General features: G+C 42.2%; 1 protein-coding gene across 3 annotated transcripts in view; it reads left to right on the top strand.

Annotated features, from left to right (window-relative positions):
* Positions 1-24,929, top strand: part of robo2 (roundabout, axon guidance receptor, homolog 2 (Drosophila)) — a 152,076-nt gene that overhangs the window by 112,054 nt on the left and 15,093 nt on the right. For 2 of the 3 annotated variants that reach the window (XM_063907471.1, XM_063907470.1), the window contains exons 10-22: positions 1,748-1,953; positions 3,001-3,082; positions 3,210-3,375; positions 3,519-3,685; positions 4,967-5,088; positions 6,892-7,123; positions 9,963-10,087; positions 10,183-10,354; positions 11,340-11,528; positions 15,325-15,367; positions 19,282-19,409; positions 20,260-20,532; positions 21,483-21,608. In XM_063907471.1, coding sequence (XP_063763541.1) covers positions 1,748-1,953; positions 3,001-3,082; positions 3,210-3,375; positions 3,519-3,685; positions 4,967-5,088; positions 6,892-7,123; positions 9,963-10,087; positions 10,183-10,354; positions 11,340-11,528; positions 15,325-15,367; positions 19,282-19,409; positions 20,260-20,532; positions 21,483-21,608 — 2,031 coding nt within the window. The remainder of the gene's footprint in view (positions 1-1,747; positions 1,954-3,000; positions 3,083-3,209; positions 3,376-3,518; positions 3,686-4,966; positions 5,089-6,891; positions 7,124-9,962; positions 10,088-10,182; positions 10,355-11,339; positions 11,529-15,324; positions 15,368-19,281; positions 19,410-20,259; positions 20,533-21,482; positions 21,609-24,929) is intronic. The other variant, XM_063907472.1, reaches the window with a different exon arrangement.

Here is a 24,929-nt window from a genome sequence, read left to right as displayed (position 1 = left end):
CTGCTCAGGTACTGTGATGGCAAGATCGAGGGCCATCCATATGTCTGTTGAAGTACCAGCTAGCAGAAAGATTAAAAGCAACATTTTCTTCTGAAGTAGAATGGTTCTATGCACAAACTAAATTGGTATGTCCTTACGTTGCTTGAAATAATACATCATCACTTGTTTAATTGAAATACCCTGGCTTATCAACAGTCAACCATTTCATTTATTTGTTTTATGTTTTTTTATAAATATGTACAACCTTCCGACATAAAATGATAGAGAGAAGGAAAGAGTACAAGAGGGCCAGGGTGAGGTCACGGCCACACCTGCCGCAGTCCTTACGTGATTTACTGCCCAGAGCCCAGACAACAGTCTGTGGAGTTCAAGGAGATCTGTAATGAGAAATTCCTGATCCAGAGACCCAAGGCCTTAGTTGAGCCTTGCCTCTCCCCTCTGTCACTCCTACACGCCATCAACACATCCATCAGGCGCATCAAATCCCTAGACTTAGCACTGTCTTGTTTTTGTGCACCAGCTTCTGTCACTAATCATAACTGAATGTCTTCTGTCGACAGGGAAGGCTTTCGAGTCAAGGACTTCATTTCAAATATATATTAACAAACAATTATAGTGGAGGCGTATAGAAGCAAAACAAAACACCGCTTTTATCTAGTATGAATGTTAATAAAAGCAATAGCAGAGAGAAAAAAACTTCTACAGCATAGTGTGTCCCTGGCAAGTAGTGATTCCTTTCAAAGCCTAATTTTCTGAGACGCAGTGACCCTCTTAATACTCAAATTTCACCCTTACATAAACATTCGACCGGACTAAAATAATAAGTGAAACAGCATTGTTGAAATGGATGTAAAAGCTAAGGGTTGACCAGAACATTCCAGAAGTGTTTTACTTGGAAGCACTTCTTTTTTTTCAGATGTAGCCTCTCAGAGTGGAAATCAGGGTGGAAACGTGGGTGTGATTATGTGTTGAAAGGTTACTGAGGTAGACTGGGTAATTAGCCCCTGCAGGTCTGATATCATTAATCCATACCTTCTAATTAATGTGGCTTCTGTGATGCCAGGGGGACTCCACATTATTCAACTCTAAATATATACACTGTGCTAGAGCACTAACTCTCCCTGAGATCACCTCTGACTTACCCAATATTTCATTGAGGGAACCCACAGGGTTTTCTTTGGCACATTATAACAGATGAATTTGCTCATATAAATGGGATTCATCAAAGCATTAGCATTCATCTAAAGGGAAATAAAAACAAATTATGAGGGGAAGTTCTTCATTGTGTGTTTGATGTTAAAATTTAGATACTTTTCACCTTTCATTGTGCCCCATGCTTCCCATAATGAAGTATTTATCTGAACCACACTGAGTCAATAGGCAAGAGTCTCACCACTAAACTGTACCACAAAGTCTAGATTAGTGTATAAAAATAAGGCTTCCCAGGCAGCAACTGGAAACTTCTTAGCATCCCTGTGCCACATCAATAGAACTAAAAAAAACACTACTCAGCTGTTTTTCCCAGCTTCCTGGAAATACAGGATATGGTCATTGTTCTGTGGTGCAATTACAAGACCTGCAGAGAAAAAAGACTATTTTATGATAGATACCCACATCCACCCCGAGTGAGTTTTATGACTATGCTGTCACTCGTTGTATTTTACAGTAAGGGCCCCTGAAAACTGCTTTTCATCGGAAGCCCTAATGATATTGATAATATGCTCACATTTCTGTCTTTGTATCACAGTGCTCACGGACAGGCCGCCACCAATCATTCGCCAAGGCCCGTCCAATCAGACACTTGGTGCGGACAGTGTGGCCCTGTTGAAGTGCCAGGCTTCAGGAGATCCTATCCCATCCATCAGCTGGCTGAAGGATGGGGTCAGTCTGCTGGGAAAGGATGCCCGCATGTCCCTGCAGGAGCTGGGCAGCCTTCAGATAAAAAACATCAAGGTAAACAATTTAATTGCCCATTTTGGTGCAAAAAAAACCCCAACATATAAATCCTGGCTACTGTGCCAATCTTGTATTAAAATAGCTTTATCCAAAACTAGAGATAAAATAGGATTTCAATCAACAGCTCTCTTTTTGCTAGTTGTTGTGAATGGCCTTGCTTTAAGTTATTACTCAATATGTATACAGTTAAATGCATTTTTATGGTCATTGTTCGAACCCTCCAGCATACAAGCAAGATTCAATTTTGTAGAACTGAGTAGGACATGGGTTTATCATAACTTTGAGGAAGGTAGCTTAATGACTTAAAGAGATGATAGCAGCATTGATTATCTTCTATTCAAATGATTTGACAGTATCACTTTATGGCAGGGCAGCTCCAACGGGGCTCAGCTGTGCAGGGTGGGATGGGCTCCAGCTGTAGAATAGAAACATGTATGCACTTACAGATATGTGCACACACACACGTTTAGAGTAGATTCAATTTAAAAGGGCCACATCTTCCTTTCCCCACTCTGAGGCCTCTGTGGAATATCTATTACGCTTGACAAAGCTGGCGACCACTGACATGTTATTTAATAAATGGAAGGAAGGCACAGGGACAAAAAAAACAAAACATCCAAAGTTCCTAAGAGGGATGGAGAGACAGGCCAGCTGTCATCGGTCCAGGGGGTTCCAGCACCCTAAATTAATTAGCCTGGCTTTGTTGTGGTCGGCAGGACAGTGGGGAAATCAGGAGGGGGAGTGGAAAAGTGATGGAAGGGTGGTGAGTAGAAAATGGAATTCATTAGGAAATTAGCGTCAGCACTTTGAGGCACTCACAAATGACACACAATTTGGCCAGCACAAGGCTAGCTCATGAAGTCGTCTCATCACTTTTCCTTGTTTCAGCGATTGCAAGATAACATGCATTCATTGCTAGTGCTCTCAGGACGTGTGAAATGAAATGGCACTAAAAGGGTTATTAGTGGTGCCATGAAGTACTGTGTGTCGATTCTGTTAATGTGTGTTTTTTATTCATATATAGATGTGTATACTACTGTTTAGCTTTCAGACTCTGGAATCTACACATGTGTGGCTACTAGCTCCAGCGGTGAAACATCATGGAGTGCTTTCCTGGAAGTCAAAGGTACATATAGCATATGGCGTAATTATTCTGTGTATTTAAGGTACAGAAAAAAAACGTTTTTTCTAACTTGTTAACTATATATATTTTTTAGGTAATTGGCCTTTTCTGTTTTATCCTCTCCATTTAGAAGCAGGAGGAGTGATAGCTGTGAAAACCCTCGATGAGAACGAGCTTCCAGGTCCACCATCTAAACCTCAGGTCACTGATGTCACTAAGAACAGCGTGTCCTTGTCCTGGCAGCCTGGGATGGCTGGAGCATCCCCTGTCTCTTCTTTTGTCATTGAGGCATTCAGGTTTGTTTTATGAGTAACATCAAACCCCTCACTCATTTGAAAATACCCTCTGCATTTAATGGTATACAGGTTGAATTATATCGTTTCCTGTAAAATACCACTAAAATAATAATATGAAACAACATTTTCCTCTAACATTGCAGTCAATCAGTGAGCAACAGCTGGCAAACAGTAGCAGACCATGTCAAAACAAACCAGTATACTGTGAAAGGTTTGCGGCCCAACACCATCTACTTGTTCATGGTTCGAGCAGTCAACACCCAGGGCCTGAGTGATCCAAGCCCCATGTCTGAACCTGTCAGAACACAAGGTACTTTCCATAATATGAGCATGAAACTAATGCATTACATGTTCAGTGTTTACTGCAAACATATATTTTACAACCATAATGCCATGCACTAGTGGAATGTGAGTCTTGTCTTTTGTATAATTTCTGTTTCTACTGATGGGGAAGGTCACTGTGCTCCGCTTCAAAGTGTGATACTTATCAACCCCTCTCAGCAATCTGCTGAGAATAGCTATACTAAAGCATTGTACAGAACTTTCCAGAGGTCAAATTCTCCATCTCGGCCCAGCTCATTAAGGCAACACTTACGCAATTATGTAGAATAAGCATGTCTTCTTCTGGAATGCCTAACTGAGTTAGTGGTATCCCTGCTATGTTAATGATCATAACTGGAGAAAGTGACTGCATCCAGAGAAGATTTGATTACGGTGCTGGACAGACCACGTTCTCCTGATTACACTGATATGATAAGTCTGTGGCAAAATAAACAACAAAAACATTTGGCCAAGCTCTATCAAATTCAAGCCAGGAGTATGTTAAAGAAAAGTAAAATAGTCATTTGAATTGCAGCACATCCTTTTTGTGCTGTGGTGACGATTTTGAGATGATATATGAATTTATTGACAATGGCATTGATGACACATCAATTGTTCACTGTGTTTGGCTGGTCTTGACCTATTAATGTAGCCTCTGATTCATGACCATGCTGGTTTGTCTGAATGAAGCTTTTTTGAAAATAAGTAATAAGTATTTTTGTTTTCTTTTGGTAAATAACTCAAAATGTGCCTCGCTCTAACCACACTCAGAATCTCATACAGTGGAGTTTTTATTGCTTATAACTTGAAATATGTGCAAAATGGGAAATTTACTGGAAAATAGTGTCATAGTGTCCATTCATCTCCCATCCAATATGTCTGGCGTTGCTCACTCAGAGTTCATTTGTTGATGCTGTTGTTCAGTCAGGCCCCAGTAAATGTAGACAAGTCACACATATGAAGAACTCTGCCAGCCCAAGTCTGCTTTCTTTTCTAAAAACCAGACAGCAGCCCTAATACAAAATGAAATGAGGTCATTTTAATGGAGATGGAGATGCTCTTTGTTCAGTAGTCTTGATCACCAAGTGTATTATTCTGTATTGAAACCAATTGGTCTATTCAGTCACTGTTTTACCATTCCACCTTTGATGGTGATGAAGCAAGGTTTTTTTGGGAGTGCACAAGAAAAAACAAGTAGAGGAGAGTGGGAAACATTTGATTTTGGTATTTTTCTTTCTTTTCCTTATTTTCTTTTCTTTCTCTCTCATAGATATAAGTCCTCCAGCTCAGGGTGTCGACCACAGGCATGTCCAGAAGGAGCTTGGTGAGGTCATAGTTCGGTTGCACAACCCGGTTGTACTGAGTCCCACATCCATTCAGGTTACATGGACGGTAAGTGAAGGTTTTCTTTTTGCATATAGAATACAATTTACAATGCACTTCTAGTAAATACATCATTTGTTCAGCATCTTATACATAATTTTCCAACAGACCAGTTTTGTGAACATGTGTGCATAATTTGTTGTGTTTGATATTGTAAATTCCAGTCATAAAGTCAAGTTTATATTTAAGGATCCACTTTGAAGACAAAAAGGTGTACCTTGAGGCAACCCTTTCTCATGTCAGGAAATGTCAGTCTGGTTGTTCCCTTAGACTGCAGCTTTGAAAATTGTAATTTGTGACTTAAAGTAAATGAACATCAAATAGCTGAAAAATACTTTCTCTTAACCACACTGAACATCAATAGAGATGTCAAAGACATGTGGTTGTCCATCAATCTTCTGTTTGTCTTCAGCTGCTTCCCTTGAAAACACAAACCTTGCATAGACAGCATATGATTGAAATGAATGTTTGTGGCTTAACTGTTTTTGTGAATACACATTTTCCTGTTTTCCTACTGTCAGGAGATGATGCATTAATCTTATTTAACTCATAAATGCAAACAACTCAAACATACATGTGCCCTTTCACCATCATATGTACATGTTTGGTGGTGTTTGCTTCACAACATGAATCACATTATTACCTTTAACAAGGCAGCTATGGCATCTGCTAAAATGTGTTTTATTTGATTGTATGCTAATGAGGTAAAAAGGCTATTTATATTATTCAAAGCTGAGTTTGTCTTTCAATGTGTTCATGTATTTTGCTCGTGGGGCTATGAATCACTCAGGTGCTGGTATTTACAGTATACACCTATCACATAGTGGCGTAAGCTGCCTGTTTCCATTTTCAAATGAACCACATTAGCTGTTTTCCTGGTGACATGTTTATTGACCCCTGTAATAAGTCTTACCCGAAGACTTGTTAGCAAATGTAATGCTAAAGCATTGCTTTATGATTGCAGTGTACAATCGACACAAAACATGGCTACATAATCAATCAGGGGCCCTTTCAGTAAACAGAGAGGCCACTCTCAGAGAGCTTTTATATTCTCAAATCATTCCATTAATAAAAGTCACGCACCAAGCAGGTGATCCATTTTGCTGATTTACTTTGGCTACACTTGCGAAAAAACAGCTGCTTAATATCCCACTTGAAAGCCGTGCTCACTTCTTCTACTGTTAACAAGCCATTACAAAGAGTTATGCACGCTCCTCCTCCGCATACATTCAGCACTTTCTGTCTAGCTAAATGGGTCCAAGTTTTAAGGGAGGGTCCTTTGTGGATTGCAACGGGCTATCACATTTCCATTGTCTCCATCTTTTCTATTGGACGGATCTGCTGTTATCCCCACTGCTGTGTGTTCCCCTCATGTCCCCAAGGTATCTGTGTATGGTGCTGCATAAACATCCTCAGCCTCAGAGCCCAACTAAAATGTGATGAGACCTACTTTCTGGTGTCACTAGTTATAATTTATAATGCTTATGGGACATGTGTAAGTCCTTTAAGGTGGCATTAAAGAAAGTATTTTAACAGACGAGGGAACACTTTGGGCTGGGAGCTGGTTGTATGAGGTAATGTCAGGGTGTTAATTGAGCTAAATGTGTCAACGCTGTTGATAAAGGGCCTATTAAACAAGCAACAGCCTCTAAACTGTCATAAATGCAATCTTGTGAGAAAGAGATACATGCCTGAAAAACATATTTTTATATTATCTTTTGTCTGGCCCAAGATTGCATCTACCAATTTCCTCTGAACGGTTCTTTTTGCTCTGAAATACAACGTTAATCTTGTCATCATTCACTTTCTCAGGTGGATCGCCAGTCTCAGTTCATTCAGGGTTACAGAGTCCTGTACAGGCAGACTTCAGGACTACCTTCACCAGGATCCTGGCAGATGCAGGAAGTGAAGGTCCCTTCTGAGCGCAGCGTCATCCTCTCCGCACTCAAGAAGGGCATTATGTATGAGATTAAGGTCCGGCCTTATTTCAATGAGTTTCAAGGCTTGGACAGTGAATCCAGAACAGCACGGACGACTGAAGAAGGTATGAAGAAGAATAACAGGCTGAATATGTTTTCGTTATGTCGTGAGCAATACAACAAAGTGTACACAGATGTGGAATGACTGTAGACACATGAGCCTGTAGGCTCCTTTCATGGTGGTTTGTGTCATAGTATCACAGGCAACGCTGCCCTTCCTTTTAAAAACTGACTGTTGGTGTATGTGAATGCATGTGTGTGTGTCTGCATGTTTGTGCCTGTCTGTCTGACCTTCCTGCTGTGCTTTTTTTGTGTATGATTGGTGGTGTTACTGCCAAACTTCTTCTAATCCATCACCCAGCAGCCACAGGCCTGACCTGTGATTGGAGACAACACACACTTCCTTCTGCAAAGATGATCTGTCGCCCAAAGCGTGATACATACAGGCTCCGACAAGGCCACAAAGCAGTGTGGCACAATATCACACACAAACACAGACACAGGTCTGTGTTTGGATGAATTGACTATTTTGACCTATACCAAAGCAGAAATGCATCCAACAGCACCGCACACGCACTGCTTCATCCTTCGAGTATATAACTGAATTTAAACTATGATGTGATCTGAACACAGGACATGCGCAGTAAGAGACAAATACAGATTCCATATACTGGAGACAAAGCCCATCTTGCCACAACATATTTAGCCCTGCATGTATGAGAGACAGTTCACATCCTGTCCGTGTGACAGGCCCATTTATTTTCCCTTTCTCAGAGGGACAGTATCTCCTGTGGCCAGCCATTGCACGCACTGCTGCAGTGGAACTGCCATCACATTACAGCTGTCCCTGACACACACACAACAGAAAACGCATACATGCCAGCAGACCACCTTTCCCGAAGCCCTCCAGAACCTGCATGTTCCGGCTATTACCAATGCTGATAACACTCCCTGCTTCTGCTCTATCTGCATCCCAGTCCCTAAGAGAGCCCAACCACTTTCTATTTCTGTCACAACCCCGCTGCTCTGCCTGGTCATAGATGATATACCGTCAAATACACAGCTCTAGGCTCCTCTGAGACCCAGGGACTACTAAGAAGGGCAGCTAGATGGATAATGAAGTCTTGGTCAGAAGGTGATTAAAACTTAGGTTGTCCATTAGCTAATACAATTAAAGAATCCCCAGAGCAGGTACGGACAGATGCAGGGTTACAGTATGCTCAGCGCTTCAATTCCCTGTCCATCTTTGTAGACTCCCTTCTCCTTTTTCACACATTCTCTGATTTTCCATCTGGATTGTCATGTCAAAGCTGACAAATGTACTCTGGTCGCCATCCGATTCCCAGCTAATCTCACAAAGGAGCCCATCTTTTATGCAAAATAATGCTTATTTAGAGGGAAAAGAATACAGTAATGTTGTCGTAAATGTTCATTTATGGCAGGCAAATCTTTTGACAAATATCTTTGGGGGAGGTCCACTGGTTACCTCCCACACAACCCACTGTTCTCCATTACATTATTGGCTTTTAATATGATATTATATATTACTTCATAATTCAACACAGCACTGTGTGTGTGTGTGTGAGAGACGGGGGTCACATTCCTGCCTGCCATACATCACTCCGCTAATGGCTCTATTAGGACAGCCTCTGGGGCCTCTATTGAAAAATGTGTATTGTTTAGCACAAATATGCATGACAATAAGCTGCTAAATCATTCATAACATTAACTTTGAATGACATTGCCTCTGATTGCTGCCACGCACCAATCCAGCACTTTGTCACCTGGATTTAATGCAGCGTTAGAAAGCCCTAAATATGATGGTTGATCAGATGCTCCCTTGGTAGATATTTTCTAATCTGGCCAAGGTGTTGGGTTCATCATTGGACCCATTCATCTTCCACCATGCCAGGGCCTTCTGGCTCTCTGGGGGCCGGTGTGGCCAATCGTGCTGAGGGATGAGCACAGATTTACAGGGTGACACGTGCCATTTTGGATGGAGGCGAGGTGAGGGAGAGGCAGCCCAGGAGTAATTGACCTGTCAGTATTCTGCTGTGGTGCCGCTCCCCTGCCAGCCACTGCGGAAATGAGAAAACATTATTTTTAAAGCGTTATTTCCAGCTGGGCCAACTGTTATTTATTTTGTCCTGTGTTACACCTTGTGGGGTCAAAAGATTGTTGCCATCAGAATAACAACAGAGTAAGGTTTATGAAAGCTTGGACATGTCTTGTTTGTGTCTGCCTGTGGATAAAGACGATTCATTTAGATGTGCCTCGCTCTGAAGCTTCCCTCTGATCCTTACCTACTGGCTTTAGTTTCATCTGGCTGATCGATGAAACCAGTCAATATGTTTACTGAGACCTTGTTTCCTTCCTCTAAAACGTATTTTTTTTCATATTTCCTTCTCGTCCAAGCTTCATCCTTTAAGCTCATTGACCCGCATGCCGCCCTGCTCATTCACTGCCTGAGTCTTAGCTTGACTGAGAGCACTTGCCTGACTGTGCCAGGCCGTCATTCCACAAATCAATACCAGTATTGTCGGAAAAAATCCACCAGGCTGGAGCAGAGGATGAGATATTTATCATAGTGAAACGTTAAAGATATCCTATAGCCATGTCAGACCTGCCCTGATCTATATGTGAATCCCCTTTAATGAGACATTTTGACAGCCAACAGCCACCTGTACAATCCCAGAACAGAAACATTCTTTGGAAAAGTGTGTATGCGTGTGAGTCTGGTTTTCTATACGTGCTGTTCTAGGTATATATAGATGAGCTCCTGTTCTAACATGCAAATTTACAGTAATGTTGTGCATCCCACTATTCCTACATACTCCTTTTCTGCCTGAGCTCGATAACAGTTCATTTGATTGTTGACCTCTTTATTTGTTTGTCCTTTTTCAGCTCCAAGTGCTCCTCCTCAGCAGGTTACAGTCCTGACCGTGGGAAGCCAGAACAGCACTTCCATTAGCATCTCGTGGGACCCCCCTCCATCAGACCATCAGAATGGCATCATCCAAGAGTACAAGGTTTGTCTCAGCGAGTCAGCATGGATTCTCCTTTAACTGATACAAGGACAAGTGGAATCAACCACCTCTCTTTTTTCCCCCCTTCTCTTCTTTAGATCTGGTGTCTCGGGAATGAGACACGTTTCCATGTAAATAAGACCGTGGATGCAGCCATTCGCTCAGTGGTGGTTGGCGGGCTGCAAGTGGGAGTGGTGTACCGGGTGGAGGTGGCTGCAAGCACAAGCGCTGGGGTTGGAGTCAAGAGTGAACCTCAGTCTATTATCATCGGTAAGAAGGATTGATAAAAAGTATTTTCTACTTTTCAGTTTCTTTGTGTCAACATCAGTGTTCACAAAAAAAATGTTTGAATGGTTTCATAAAATACTACAAAATTCCCACATGGAAGATATTGTTAAAATACCACTTTTTTTAAATGTGGCCTGACCACACATGATTTATGTGGAGCTGAGGCAGATTGTGCCTGATTTGACCCATAACTGATGGCTTGGCCTGTAGCATGTTCTTATTTCCCCAGTGTCACTCACATAATCCATCTCCGAGAGCGGAGCCCCGAGCTTGGATTTATAATATCTTGTGTGTTGGCGTGTCTGTGAATTTGTGGATGGGTGTGTGTTCATGTGATTGCACAGTTATATAAAGTTGACAAGGATTTGTGCATCTTTGCATGCATGCACACATGATATGTAGGATTCATGAGTGTTTATCTTTTCCTGTTAGTGTGTGAGATCATTTGTTTTTCAGTCTTATCACGCTCAGAGAAATAGTGTCAAGCACAGCAGTCACGTTGAGCTGCAATTGGAGATCAATACAGACCGGGTTCCTCTTATTTCACATGGTGTGTTTTACCCACAATGGAGTGCATTAGGGGCTGAGCTAAGCAAGCAACCTGCTCACCTTGGGGTTTGTTATAAGATTGTAGGCTTTGTCTTTTTCAGTCGAAGCATTATATTTCACTGCACATCCTTTAGATCCTGCTCCCTTCAACAATATCTCAGCTAAAATCATCCAACCTACTTTCTTTGAGCTTACTCTTGCCCTTACCCTGCCTTGATGTATCTATGGCTGTTATTTTTGCTCAGTTCAAAATCACATCCTTTATTATGCCCTCTGGTATTGCAGGGGTGGTTGTGATAATTATAACGTACCTTAAACCAGCAAAACATGCATATCAGCATGGCTATTTTCTGTATCTCTCTAGTAGCTATCCACTTAGCATCCCATTAACATTGCCTGCTTATCCCCATGCCCTCAGGTAAGGAATTCCGGGACGTCATTATACATGGAAACCGGAACAACAGCATCACAGAACAGATCACTGATGTCGTGAAACAACCTGCCTTTATTGCTGGTATTGGAGGAGCCTGCTGGGTCATCCTCATGGGATTCAGCATCTGGCTGTACTGGAGGAGAAAGAAGCGAAAGGGCCTGAGCAACTACGCAGGTGAGACTGACATTATGCTTTTGTCCTCATCAAACAGTGGACAACTCTTCTACCATTCAACACATTTATGATTTCTGTCAAAGATTATTTTACTTCCACGCGATCATCGCTCAGTCTTAATCAGTTCAGTTTTGTCAAAACATTAAAGAAGTTGCTAGCAGTATGGTTGGAATTGCTACGGTGTAAAAGCTCAACAAGGAGACAGGTGTCGGTGTGAATCATTTCCAGAGGGCTACAGTTTTTTTCGACAAATCCACCCACGGTGTTGGTTCATAGCCCAGGGTGGTCGAGCTGAGTGGGATGACTGGACTCTCTGCTGGTCACTGGAGCTGGAGTTTGTCCAGCTCTCCACCCACGCACAGACCCCAACGTCTTACTGAGTGACCCCCAGTCAATACTAGCAACCACTTAGTCCACATGCACGGCCAAAGGCACAATATTTAATTAGAGAGCAGAAAATGGTAATGAACTGATACATAATGTTCTAGGCAGTGCAACAGAATATGTTAACATTAGCTGCTGCCTGAAAACTAGCAAAGATTCAAGAGAAAAACATATTTGTTTTGCCACTTTCTCTTCTAATTTCAAGCCATAAAGACCATTCAGATTGGCAGCCTCTAGAAGCTGGGTCCTTTGCTCTTCATTTCAGTTTGTTGCATTTATGTGTTTGTTTGTTTGTTTGTTTGCTTTGGTTTGTGTCACCTTCTCTGCACCTCTGAGCTGGCTGCTTTCCTGGCTGTCGTTCTGCACACTGGGTGATGATGTGGTCTTACATTCTGTGACCCTCAGCATCTCTTGGCTTGACCCGGTCCCCAGTGGGCAGATACCCCTAAAGCACCGCTTATTTCTGCAGGCTATTAACACACAACTTCTCTGTCTTCTTGTTTTGCAGTTCAGTCCTTCACCTTCACCCCTGCAGGTACTGTTCATTTGTCCCGTCTCCTCACCCCCCCCTCAACGCAGATTCATCTCCTGCCCGCTTATAGTTTATATCCTTGGATTGTGAGACTCTTGGTCATGGCTAAATGCAAATCTAAACTTGATAACCATGAAGGCAATTTATATAACCAGACAAGCACATTTACAAGTCAAAGAAATGTAGATTTGCTATTAGCCATGACCAGAGGCCTGCAAACTGGAGCCTTTATCCCTGCCAAACCTACAGTATCTTTTGTGTTGTATTTGTGTTTATGTCAGTTGTGGCTACCTTAACCAATATTCATCGTGTCGCTTGTGTTTCTTTTTTTGTCTTGTGATAGAAGGGTAACACTGCCCGTGTTTCTTTACCTCCAATAACCTATTCATCTGTCTAAGACTTGGATCGTTTCTTCTACATTTGTGTCAGTTAGGCAGCTGGGTGATATATTAGATTTTTTTTTTGCTTTTGTGGTTCTATACTTGTGATAATTTCCCCAACTAAAGTGACTCTTTTTGGCCAATTTTCTGCCCAATTGTGTATTGGTAAACTAGATTCATTTGGTGGGTGTAACCGTGTTATATTGTCATTGTTTGTCCCTTGCTGAATTAAGCCTGAGTGGCACCTTCACTGTTACAGTCATCCATCGGACAGTTTGTGGATTGAGTTGACTGACGAAGCTAAACAAATGCATATTTTTGCCTGAGGCCTTTCTGATGTATAGTATCAGTGTTCCTGAGAGGTGTGTGACAATGAGTCAGGGGTCAGCACATTGCCCTTTGCTCTGTTTTCTGGATTAACTGATAACCTTAACTAATATGAATGTTTAGCAAAGTATATACTTGGTCCCAGTGGAGCCTACGGCCAAACACCCACTCTGGCCTTTCCTCAGCAGCTGTGATAACAGATTATACATTAATATATCAGTGAAAGTTGTCTTGTTAAAAATGGAGGCACATCTCAGAGAAAGCAAGAGAGGAAGCAGGTAATTACACTAAAAGAGTTTAGAGTGGCAGGCACAAAACAAGGTCAAATATAGCAGAGATTATAGAGTTAGAGTGAGGTGATACTTGGAACCTGAGCCAGAGTGCGGCTGAAGAGTCTTGGAGCGCTGCTCTCTCTGTATTGACAATTAGTTGATGTATCTAGAGTGTCCTGTCTCAGCCTCCTAAAGCTGTCAGTACAGGAAAGGTAAATCAACACACTGTTGAGGCGCACATCCAGCAGGAAGGAGATTTGATGGAATTTTTAGACGCTGATTATGACCACCCCCCTTAATGCCTATTAAAGTGGATTAATCTGTATTCATATTGGCGAAAGTGCTTATCTGGAAGACCGAGGCGAGAAGCACAGCTATGCCGCCGTGTCACTCTGGCTGACATAAAAGTATTCCACAGCAGCCCAGAAATGTGCCTGAGCACAGATAGGGACTTCAGAGGCCTCCCCGCTGCACAGCCTCCCCTCGCTTCCACCTCCTTCTCCTGTCAGTCCTCTCTGAAACCACAGAGAATTCTCTAATGCAAGTTTGTTGGTGGTGGAACAAAGAGAAATGGCTTTTGCTATGACTGAATAATGGATGCCAACTCTGACTTGAGCTGTTAAAGCTGTTTTTTATTCAGGCACACTTGCAATGTTGGTTTTATCAGAGTAAAACCTTTGTTAGCAGTTTTTTTTTAAATTCGTCTTGCTGGTATTCAGCCACTTAAAGCTTAATGCAATAAATACACATCAACTGTTATGGCATGCATACTAAATACATTATTTAAATAGTGTTTCTCTTGTTTAAATTCCCAAACATTTGTTCATGACAGAGAACATAGGATTAAACAAGCTTAAGGTCATGTTGATGCATTACAATACTTATTCACTGTAACATACTGTAATAGTTTCCTCTCCCTGTCATCTGTGTTACTACGTCAGCCACAGAAAATCCCCCTCTTTTGCCCATGCCCAGGCTTGTTGTGGAATCAACCTGAATGAAATAGAAGAGAGAGGCAGAATGTTCAGCCCCCTTCTCTCTTTAATCTACATCCGTGGAACAAATGAGCCAAATTACTTACAACTCTTCCTCTCTCTGTTGAGATCTCTTTTTTCCCTCCCCCCGCCCCCCCCCCCCCCCCCCCCCCTTGGGTATGAGGTGATTTCCAAAACTCTTGCTGCTTTTCCATGTTTCCTGTGATCCATTGAAGTTCTTACATGCTTAGAACTCACGATGCAGCTTTGTCATCATGGTCGTTGAACAGAGATGAAATGGATCCTTCACAGCGGTCTCTCACTTTGAGCCATGGAGTTTTACTAGCCGCTGACAGAGAGCGGGCCTTGTTATCTATAGATCACTGTAATAGAACAGGCCACATGCATGGCTTGTGGGGAGCCCTGCAAGCCGAAGGATCAGTAACTCAGCCTCCATGCTTGCAGATAGAAAACCCAAAGTGATTAATGAGCCCTCTGCCTGTTCTAATCATTTTTTGGCTGAGATTTAATCACAAATCTGATAATAACTCAGCAGCAAAATAAGAAAGATGAAATGAGTTTTGCCTCTCATCAGGCATCTTGTCCTTGAGGAGCACATGACGTCTCTTCTTATGCAAAGCAATATGCAATTCTCATCATTGCACTTTAAAAAAAAAAATTCATGAAAGGCATCGGACGCAGAAGGATCCCTTAGTGAATCCATCAACTATCTAGCTGTATGAGAAAAGAACAGATTAATACATTTCTGTTGAAGCACAAGGGCAAACTGGACCACACTGAAAAAAAAAGTGTGTCCCATCTTGATCATGGGAATGAATCCTGGTTGATTGCTTTGTATTATACTAGAAATACTTAATGTATGGCTTTGTTTTTTTCCCTATTTTCTTCTTTCTTCTCTGGTTTTAGTGACATTCCAGAGAGTCGATGGTGGTCTGATGAGCAATGGAAGGTGAGTGTCACCACCACAATCAGTATTTGAGTGCAATATATAAAAGAAATTCCATTATTATTTAATTATTTCTGTTTTAAGCCCTACAGCTCTCAACACAACAATTCCTCACGGGTCATGCGTTTAGTCCAAAGCATACTGCGTTTGATTTTACTCTGATAAATGACTGATCATTGATAGATAACCAATACCTGTTTGTATGCCTGCCATGCAAACCTGCGTGCAAATATACATTTCAACCACATCTCCCTTTCATGCATCGATAGATGAACTCATAAATCTCTTCAACAGAATTAACAGAAACAATTTAAGCAGAGTGTGCTTTTATTTTGTCATTTATCTTCTGCTGCTGGCTACCGGCAACCCAGAAGCCCTCTGGAGTGATAAATTTGCCTGTCACCTTGTGTAGGCGGCTGGGATCTGAGCACATGTAATAATGTAAAAATAATTACCCAGGGGAGAGGTGTGTGGAGGTACCTCGCTTGCACCCCCTTACAGCCTGCTCCGTTTCACCGTGTGTTAGTGAAAGGGCTACAGAGAATAGGGCACATCTCAATGACACCAGTTACTGAGCTTTTGTGAGTATTCAAGAGACTCCCTTGAGATTTCCAGGCTTCTGTCTATCTACTGCTTATCACACCTGACTAGGTAAAGCCGCCAGATCTCAAACACTCACGAATAGATTGCCAACTGAGTCTGACCCTGCACGTGTTTTGGCTGTTGGGGAGTGTTCTGCAGTCTGATTGCAGAACTTTATTGATATGCTTTTCTCCTACTGTGTGTGTATAACTTTGCCTATATTTTTCTGTGAGCTGCCAGCATGCTCTCAATCAATTAGCCACGCCACTTGCCATGCTTTTTCTCATCTACTTTCTTCTGCAGTGTTTTTCCTTCAATTTTCCACTTAAGTGGTTCTGATTCTCATTCCGTTGAATAGAATTTGAAATGTCTGTATTTGTGGTGCTCTGTATTTGTCATATCTTTAGTCAGTCACAGCGACTGCCAAAGTTTCACAGCACTGGAATAACGTGCAGTCTGGAACTATAACACAAGCCTCTGATCCGTTAGTCACTCCAGTGCCATCAAATCCCAGATGTTGCGGGTTGCCCATCTGCCCTGAGAGTGAGAATGTGTAGCAGTGGAGTATCAGAGGGAAATGTGTTCATTTGTTACATGAGATGTTTATTGCATTAATTAGACAATAGCAAATGAAGCCGCGTCTGGTTTCAGTTTCTCATTGGCTCTTGCCAAATTGCCCTGACTGAACAATTACACTTAATCGATCACAAAATAAATGATTCATGGAAGATGAATAGGCTGCAGATTGGTAGGCCTGGACTGTTTGACTTTGGCTGCTCAATTGAAATTGATAAAGCCGATAAATGCTCATTCCTTATCCCCATGCCAATATGGAAATGCTAATGAGAGGTAGTAATAACTTCCTATCAGGGCACTAATCAATGTTTTAGCAAAGCAGAGTCCCTCTTATAGGCAGGGGAAATGGGCTGAACATCACAGCAAACAGGTTTTACTAACACTGTTGCTATGGAGATTCCTTGACATATCAGGATCTGAATGCTAAGTAACAGCATGATCTCTGAGAGTTAATCTAGAAAGTAATCAGTGTTTCTCATCGGGCTAAGTGTTAGCTAATGTCTAGACTTTTAATCCACATTCCATTCACTAGTCCGTATGACCATAAACACCTGATTTATGAAGTTGCTTTGGAATTAATATCTCTCACTTGGCTTATTTATGGGAAGCTCAGTGTCAGGCATCCACGGCAGTATTTATGGTTTCCAACCCATCGCAAGTAACTGGAATGTCTAATAGGAAGAGGAAGCGCTTTAAATCAAATTTTATCTGCCAAGGTTGCCATCCATCTTGGGTTGGGCAGAGATTAAAAGTTAGGTGTTGACTTTTCATTAGATGTATGACACAGCAAACATCCCCATCCACTCCCCATTACACACACCCGTGTGCACACACACACACACACACACACACACACACACACACACACACACACACACACACACACACACACACACACACACACACACACACACACACTATATAAATATAAATACACTCAGTAGTATTCAGTCTTATTCTTTATATCCTAAACAGATATCTTTCTGTGGTTTGGGGGTAGGTTAAAGGGGACAAGACAAAGACATGGTCTTCTACCTTAGAAGGTTTTTATTTGTGTTGCATTTTTGCATGTCCCTTTGTTTCCAGCTGTTTGGAATTTTTGGTGTGACAGATGTTGAAGTTTTGAAGATGTGGAGGAGAGAAGAAAGAGGAGCTGGATGTGTAAGGGGGAAATAATGTTAGGGAAAGATGTTAAGGCGAGAGAGAGTAATGGCAGTGGGGAAACGTGGAAGCAAAAAACAGAGGTAGAAGGACAGGGAGAGATGTATTACCCTATAAAAGTGCATGTGTCTGATGCACAGCCATCAATTTGAATGACTTGTCTCCCCCGAGGGCCTGTTTTGGCATTCAGGAACCACAGCGAAGGCTTGCCAGGGCTGCAGTTCATTTGGACTCCCCCTTCTTCTCATTAGAACCTGTGGCTGAGGGAAAAACTGACTGCAGCGCGCCCATTACCTGCTCTTGTCCTCAGGGCTTGACTCTGCCTCAGTCCCCATGAGCCTAGACGTCACCGCATCGGAGCTGAGACAAAAAGCCCCATCAGCCAGCCAGGCTGCTAACTACTGTGCTCTGCAGCTCAGAGTGCTCATGTGTATCTGTGGACTGCTACATACGGCACTGCCGGGCACTGACAGCGGGGCGTGCTGTGTTTCTGTGGAGGCAATGCCATCAGCTTCAACACATGCACTGCTAGTGTGACTATTTTGTGATTTCTCAGGGGGAAATGAATAAAAGAGACAACAAAAGACCTTTAATATCTTTGTTGAGAGTATTTGGCTGCTTAAAATCTAAAATGTAATCATACATTGTTACATTTCTGTTGCAATTTAATAATGTCAATGGATAGAAAATTGGTTATGATTTTAATGGATTGACACATAGACAAAGACATTTAACCTAATGTCTCATTTTCATTTAACTCCATCTGTGTTATCCATGGTAACGAGCCTCAGACGTGATTGTACAGTAAAGTGGTCCTAATGGCCTCTCAGCAGTCACCCATGACAGGTTAAAGTCTTAATGGCTGCTTTTTATGGTTCTCACCCCCTCAGGAGGGACACAACACCTGTTCAATGGCACTGCCCTCTCCCATATGCAGGCATCCCACAAGTGGGTCGGGGCACCATGGTGGGAATAGGGACGGCTTTTGACGTCTCATCAAATAAGATTTAGACTGTCTGGACATCACCACAAGGGGTTAATGGGAAAACACAGCAGAATGTACAAGATATTAATGAATAAGGAAATGTACATGTGTGTGTGTGTGTGTGTGTGTGTCAGCGTGCACATGTGTGCTGAGAGCAAATGCATGCATTAGTGTCTCCACAGTGGGCTTTTGCGTTGATAACTCAGGGAATGTCACAAAGACACAGCAGGAGAAACAGAGAGATAAAGGGCTGTGTTTGCCTGAAGGAATTCCAACTTTGTCAGAGACGAAATGTATCCGTACAGTATTTCTTCCTATCACAGAAGTGTTTCATTAGCTTCAGAGGCTTATGGCAAGCTTATCTCACACAAACACACATTCTTGTGCAGAGAATAACATTTAAATATATATTTGATTTTTTTTTGTCTGCACATTGCCTCGCTGCTGATTGCTGTCATGTTTTTGTTGTTTAATTTTGGAATCCTGTAACATAATGCAGAAATAAACCATGCACAATAAAAAATGCGGGATGTATTTGTACTAAAAGCTTTCATATTATTGTTATTTCACAGTTTAATTTTAATCTAGTGTTTTACCCTTTGTTTCTGCCTAGCCGGCCAGGATTGCTGAATGCCAGTGACCCAGGTTACCCCTGGTTAGCGGACTCTTGGCCTGCCACCAGCCTGCCTGTCAACAGCAGTTCCGGGGGACCCAATGACCTGAGTAACTTTGGCCGTGGAGGTAAGTGCCCCAATGCTTCCTCAGGTGCTCTGATAAAAATACTTCAGGAGATGAAAGATGATGGCCTGCCTTCCTTTTTGATCTACCTGAGTTCCTGTTCTTCATCATGTATCCAAGATGTATACATATGCATATCACACGTGAGCCTGGGTATATATTTATATATCACATCAGAGGACAACTAGAGCATTAACAGCAGGCCTCCTCTGTCACCAGGCTGAGTAATGGCAAATAGTCCAGCCTGGTATCATAGCCCATACCTCAGAGCGAGGGAATGTGCGGGGAGAGACGGCAGAGGAGCAGGGTGTGGGCGGGTGTTTGAAAGGATGGTCTTGAGCAGCCAGTCGTGAAGGACAGGCGCAGCTTGACTGGCGCAGATGCGGACACTTCCGCCATGGCTCTACATCATCTCCCCTTCACTGGGCATGCAAACCATACGCCATGAGGAGAGTCTGCTCTCCATAGCTCTCTCTCCCTCCCTCCCTTCCTCTGTCATCACACACACATGCAGAGCCGCAGCATAATCCCCTGTGTTTATGAACAGAGAAAGGAAGCAATTGAAATATCCACACCCAACTGGGATTTTTTAGTCCTGTTACATTCTGTTTGTATCATGTGAGCTGACATACAAGCACAAAGAACCAGACTGTAATCAAACTTGTATTCCATAACACACCAGGACCAGGTGCACTTGAATCCCATGTCACTAGATGTACAGTGATAACCCTCTTCTTATCAGCAAATAAATATTTATGGAATTACTCCAGGGTTACAGCTGGGCTTAAAATCTTTTTTAGACGACATCTATCACATAACCCTTCCCCCACCCCACACTCTTCCTCTTCTTCAGATCTTCCTACTGGGCAAGGAGATAAGACTGGCACCATGCTCTCTGATGGAGCCATCTACAGCAGCATAGACTTCACCACCAAAGCCAACTACAACAGCCCTGGCCAAACATCCCAGGCCACTCCCTATGCCACCACCCAGATTCTCCACTCCAGCAGCATCCACGAGCTGGCGGTGGACCTGCCCGAGGCCCAGTGGAAGGCCTCTCTCCAGGCCAAACAGGAGATGGCCAACCTGGGGTACGCCCTACCTGACAAGAACTCCTGCAACAACAGTAAGCTACACTGAGGGAATTGTGTGTTCACAGCCATTTCGGGGAGGTTGTTACCTAGAGATGGTTCTTATTCTATTACATCAAAAACTAAATGATTTAGAAGGTTAAAGCCACACATTTGAACAAGACAACCAATTCGAGTTTAATCGTATCCATCAAAAGTCTCTGAAACCGTTCTAAACCAACAGTGGCTTGAGGGAGGTTGTCTTTAAAAAAAAATTAATTTTCCCCATCAGCTATCATCTTGGTTACTTTCCAAGGTTGAATAATTATCTCATGGAGTAGTTCAGTTAAGTCATCCATCCGTTTTCTTGTTGTGTTTTCATGATAGTACCACTCCTCCTTCAGTTTCATAGTAATTGCCAGTCCATTTTAGCTTGACTAATGTTTAAGAAAATAATCCAAATGAATTACCGTGGATTTGATGCTGGAGTGGAGTTTCATACTTTAGGTGTAATGAGTATTCCTCGGCTGTATTCTAATACATATGTATGATCACATTTTCTTCCTGTCTAAAACAGATTAATTATATGGTTTAGGTAGTCCCTTTAATGCAATGAATATGTAATAACTATGCCTTAATTCTCCTTGTCATTATTTTAAGAAGTATGATCACATATGATTAAGTATGATTAAATCTCTCTGAAGGGGGGCGAATATTGAATTAAGAACTTCACTATTGACTCATTTTTCCAACTGAAAATGCATTCAAAGATTAGCGCTATGTTTTTAAAATCGTCAACAAATCCAAATGTGTCCAGCCAATGCACAGTCGGTTGCACACAAATCAGAAAGTGAGTGAAAGGTTGAACATGTGCACCCTGTTGAATGTTTCAATCCTGAATATGTCCTGCTTGCCTAAATGCTCTAACTGCATGTTTGCATGTGCTTGTGCTAACTACCAATCACCTGATGCCACTGTAATTTTTGCCCTTTAACCCCCACTGTAGCCCTCCTTTTCATTCCTGACTACCGATTGGCCGAAGGATTGTCTAATAGAATCCCACACAACCAATCACAAGATTTCAGCACCACCAGCTCTCACAACAGCTCAGAGCGAAGCGGCAGTCTCTCAGGTTGGTTTACACAGCGGAGCATTTCAAAAAGGAAACTGGGTCACTCTGTTGGGCTCTGCCGCTTGACTTAATGATTGACTGGTGTCTTCATTGCTTTATTGATCTGCTATTTGCATGAACTAACCTGACATCTAAGAAAAATATTGTAAGCACAGTCCCTCTCCCTCACCAGAGACACATGGCACACTCAGCTCCCACTGCTTACAGATCATACAAGTGAATGATTGATGCTGGATGGATAAATGTATTTTATAAGTGTTTTTATCCATATGGGGTTCTGTAGAATAGCTACAAGTGTATAAAGCCATGTTGTGATATTGGGTAGGAGTCAACAGTTTATTGCAGCATAAAGAAAACAGGGCGTTTAAGTCAGAGAGAAAATAGTACTATGATCTCCTGAAAGAATATAGCTGCAAGTGATAATGCAGGGTTACTTCCATCAGCGCCGGTCCTTGTAAAGGCTTTGTCTCTATGTGAGTGCGCAGATGGGGATAGAGGTAGAGGGAGTCTTTCCGACAGAGTGGACTACACACACACACACACACACACACACACACACACACACACACACACACACACACACACACACACACACACACACACACACACACACACACACACACACACACACACACCATTAGAGATGCTTGGCTAGGTAAAGTGGCAAAAAATACCTCCCTTTTTCCCTCTTCCACTAATGGTGGCTGACTACACTAAAACCCATGTTCACAGAATTACAATGTCATTTATAGGACACCAAGGCAGCCCTCTGCCTGCCTCCTCTACACTCTCCTCTTTTATCCAGTTACAAGCCACTGCCTTAACTGGTCTGTAATTCAATGCTCCGGCACACAGTGGGCTGCAGAGAAGGATGTGAAGTGGCCATGCTTTACAGACCTTCCCATAGACATGCTTGGTACTGACGGCTCTGACTGGGATTAGCACATGCTCTATTATAATTTCATGGGATGAAAAGAAACACAATTAACAAGAAAGATCCCTGCACAGTATAATAGTACGGACGAAATGCTTTGAAATAATTGGTCGACATTGTGGGGAATACGCTCATTCATTTTTTTGCAGAAATTAGATAAGAAGATTTATTCCAGTCTTGCCTCTGCCCACTAGCCAGCACACTGTTAGCTTAGTTTAGCATAAAGATTGGGAGTAGGATAAAACACAAACATAATCAGTGGGCACCTATATCAATGATGCGATAACTAGTGAAATAATTTTGTAAAGATGTGATATTTATTAGGAACATTGCTATATCAAACAGGAGCTAAGCAACTTAAATTAGTTTCTGTGTATATATGACTTACAGTATATGTTGTGCACTGTGTGCTATGTATCGCAAGTGTGATGGAAATTTAAATCAGCACAAGCTCAGGTTTGATTCCTCCTAAGTAAACTCAGCATTTGAAGGGGGGGGGGGGGGGGAGTTGAAGTTACAGTGCCTTGCTCTGCCTCTGAGGAGATGGAAGGAATAATGAATGTCAGGTCTGAGGGAGGAGAGCACGATGAAAAGGAACAGAAATAGAGCAGCTTTCATGGCAGCATGGATCTCCACTGGGGACATGAAGCTGCTCATTAAAACCTTTCTTAGTGTAGCGAAGAAGAGGTAGCTGGTGTTTTCTGTGTTTCCTGCCGCAGATTGAGACCCTGAAGACTCCACACTACCCTCACACTCAGGCTGTCTATGATTCCTTTAGTATGTCAAGTCCAATGTTGTGTGTGACCTGTCATGCTCCTGCACTCTCCTTATATGTTGCATCTCACCTCATTATGTATAATGTTGTTGTTCTAAACTGAGTTTAAGAAAAGATAAAACATGACTTTCAATTATCTTGATGACCTTTTTAGAAATGATTCTCCCATTCACAAGATATATATGGCTATATAGTCTTTCTCGCGTCGCTGTTCTGTGGCTTTCTTCCTCAGCATTGACACACCCAATAAAAACAGAGCAAGCTCAAGGCCATGCAGCCCTGCAGTTTCAGGCTGGAAGCGCCCAAATCTTGGGTATAAATACCCGACGCTGAATCTATATTTAGTTTAAGTTCCCCTTTGAAGAGAGGCCCAGTTTTGTCAGAGGAGATGGGATCTTGTGTAACTCCTGTATAGCTCCTAGCCACAGCCTCTCTCTCTGTATTTTTCATATTTGGGGTGAGCTGTTGTAATTTCAGTGCCAGACCATCTTTCCCTAGAAGAGGCTCATTTACAATATTGATGACTGGTCTTGTGTGGAAGGACTAAGGATGATTGAACAATCACGTCAGCTCACCATTTATTGGTAAAAGTCAAGCGTCGCCCAGAGGTACGATTAGGAAACCCAATTACTTTCAGACTATACGCTGTTGCTGCTTGCCTTGGGCTTACATTTGTTTCTTTTATTACTTCTATTCTGTATTAATCTGATTTTGACACAGCGTCTATCTCTTCATCCCGGATATTTCCTCCCCTGCCCTAGAATTTGTAGCATCAACATCAAGTGCTTTTGTATTCCTCCTAGTATAATACTCATAATAGTAACATGATCTGAATGTTCTGGACTTGAAAACATATTGGGCAGAGTTTTTTAGTTCCTTTGCCATCTGGCTTCAATGAGAATCAATAGAAAAGTACCTCATTGCCTCTGTAAGTTTCTTTTGATGACAGTTATCTACTTTTAACCATGCCTGTCTCAAGTCCGTTTATTAGATTGCATTAGAGTGCATGATTTTACAATGCACAAGATGCAGTATGGGCAGCTTTTTTGTGGCACTCGGAAAAGTGATTACAGGCCTTTGGCAGAGGGAGGATAACCAACAGTTGACAGATACAAATGTGTTCAACAGAGTTTCCAAAGACGGCTTTCACTATTCTGTGGCTGGTGTCGTCAGTGTGTGGCATTTCCAGGGTTGAGATGTTAAGTGTTTACTGGTACTCCCACAAATGGATTTGCACATACTGTGTAGTCTTTTTCTCTACTGCTCTGCTATTTAAAAAAAGAGTCATGAGAGAAATAATATTGGGTTTTTTTTACACAAAAATGCTCCAATTTGTTGGTACACTATAATAATGAATTGATAATGACAATAGTGATCATGGCTCTAATATGGGAGTATCACCATTTCTCAAGTGAAGTGGACATGACACCCAGTACCACAGGTCTGTAGAAGTCTGAATAGTTAACAGTAAGAACAGTTAACAATTGAGAGAAGAGAGCTCTTGTCTGTGTAGAAGTTGTAATAAAATATTTCCACTGTTTCCACCAGTGAGTAAAGAATAAGAGCTGGTAAAAATGTAGCAGCCATCCAAAAACAGGTTTCTCTTCTTAAT

The sequence above is a fragment of the Eleginops maclovinus genome, chromosome 18, assembly GCF_036324505.1.
Source record: "Eleginops maclovinus isolate JMC-PN-2008 ecotype Puerto Natales chromosome 18, JC_Emac_rtc_rv5, whole genome shotgun sequence".
In the NCBI taxonomy this organism is placed as follows: domain Eukaryota; kingdom Metazoa; phylum Chordata; class Actinopteri; order Perciformes; family Eleginopidae; genus Eleginops; species Eleginops maclovinus.
This window is presented reverse-complemented; position numbering and strand designations above follow the sequence as displayed.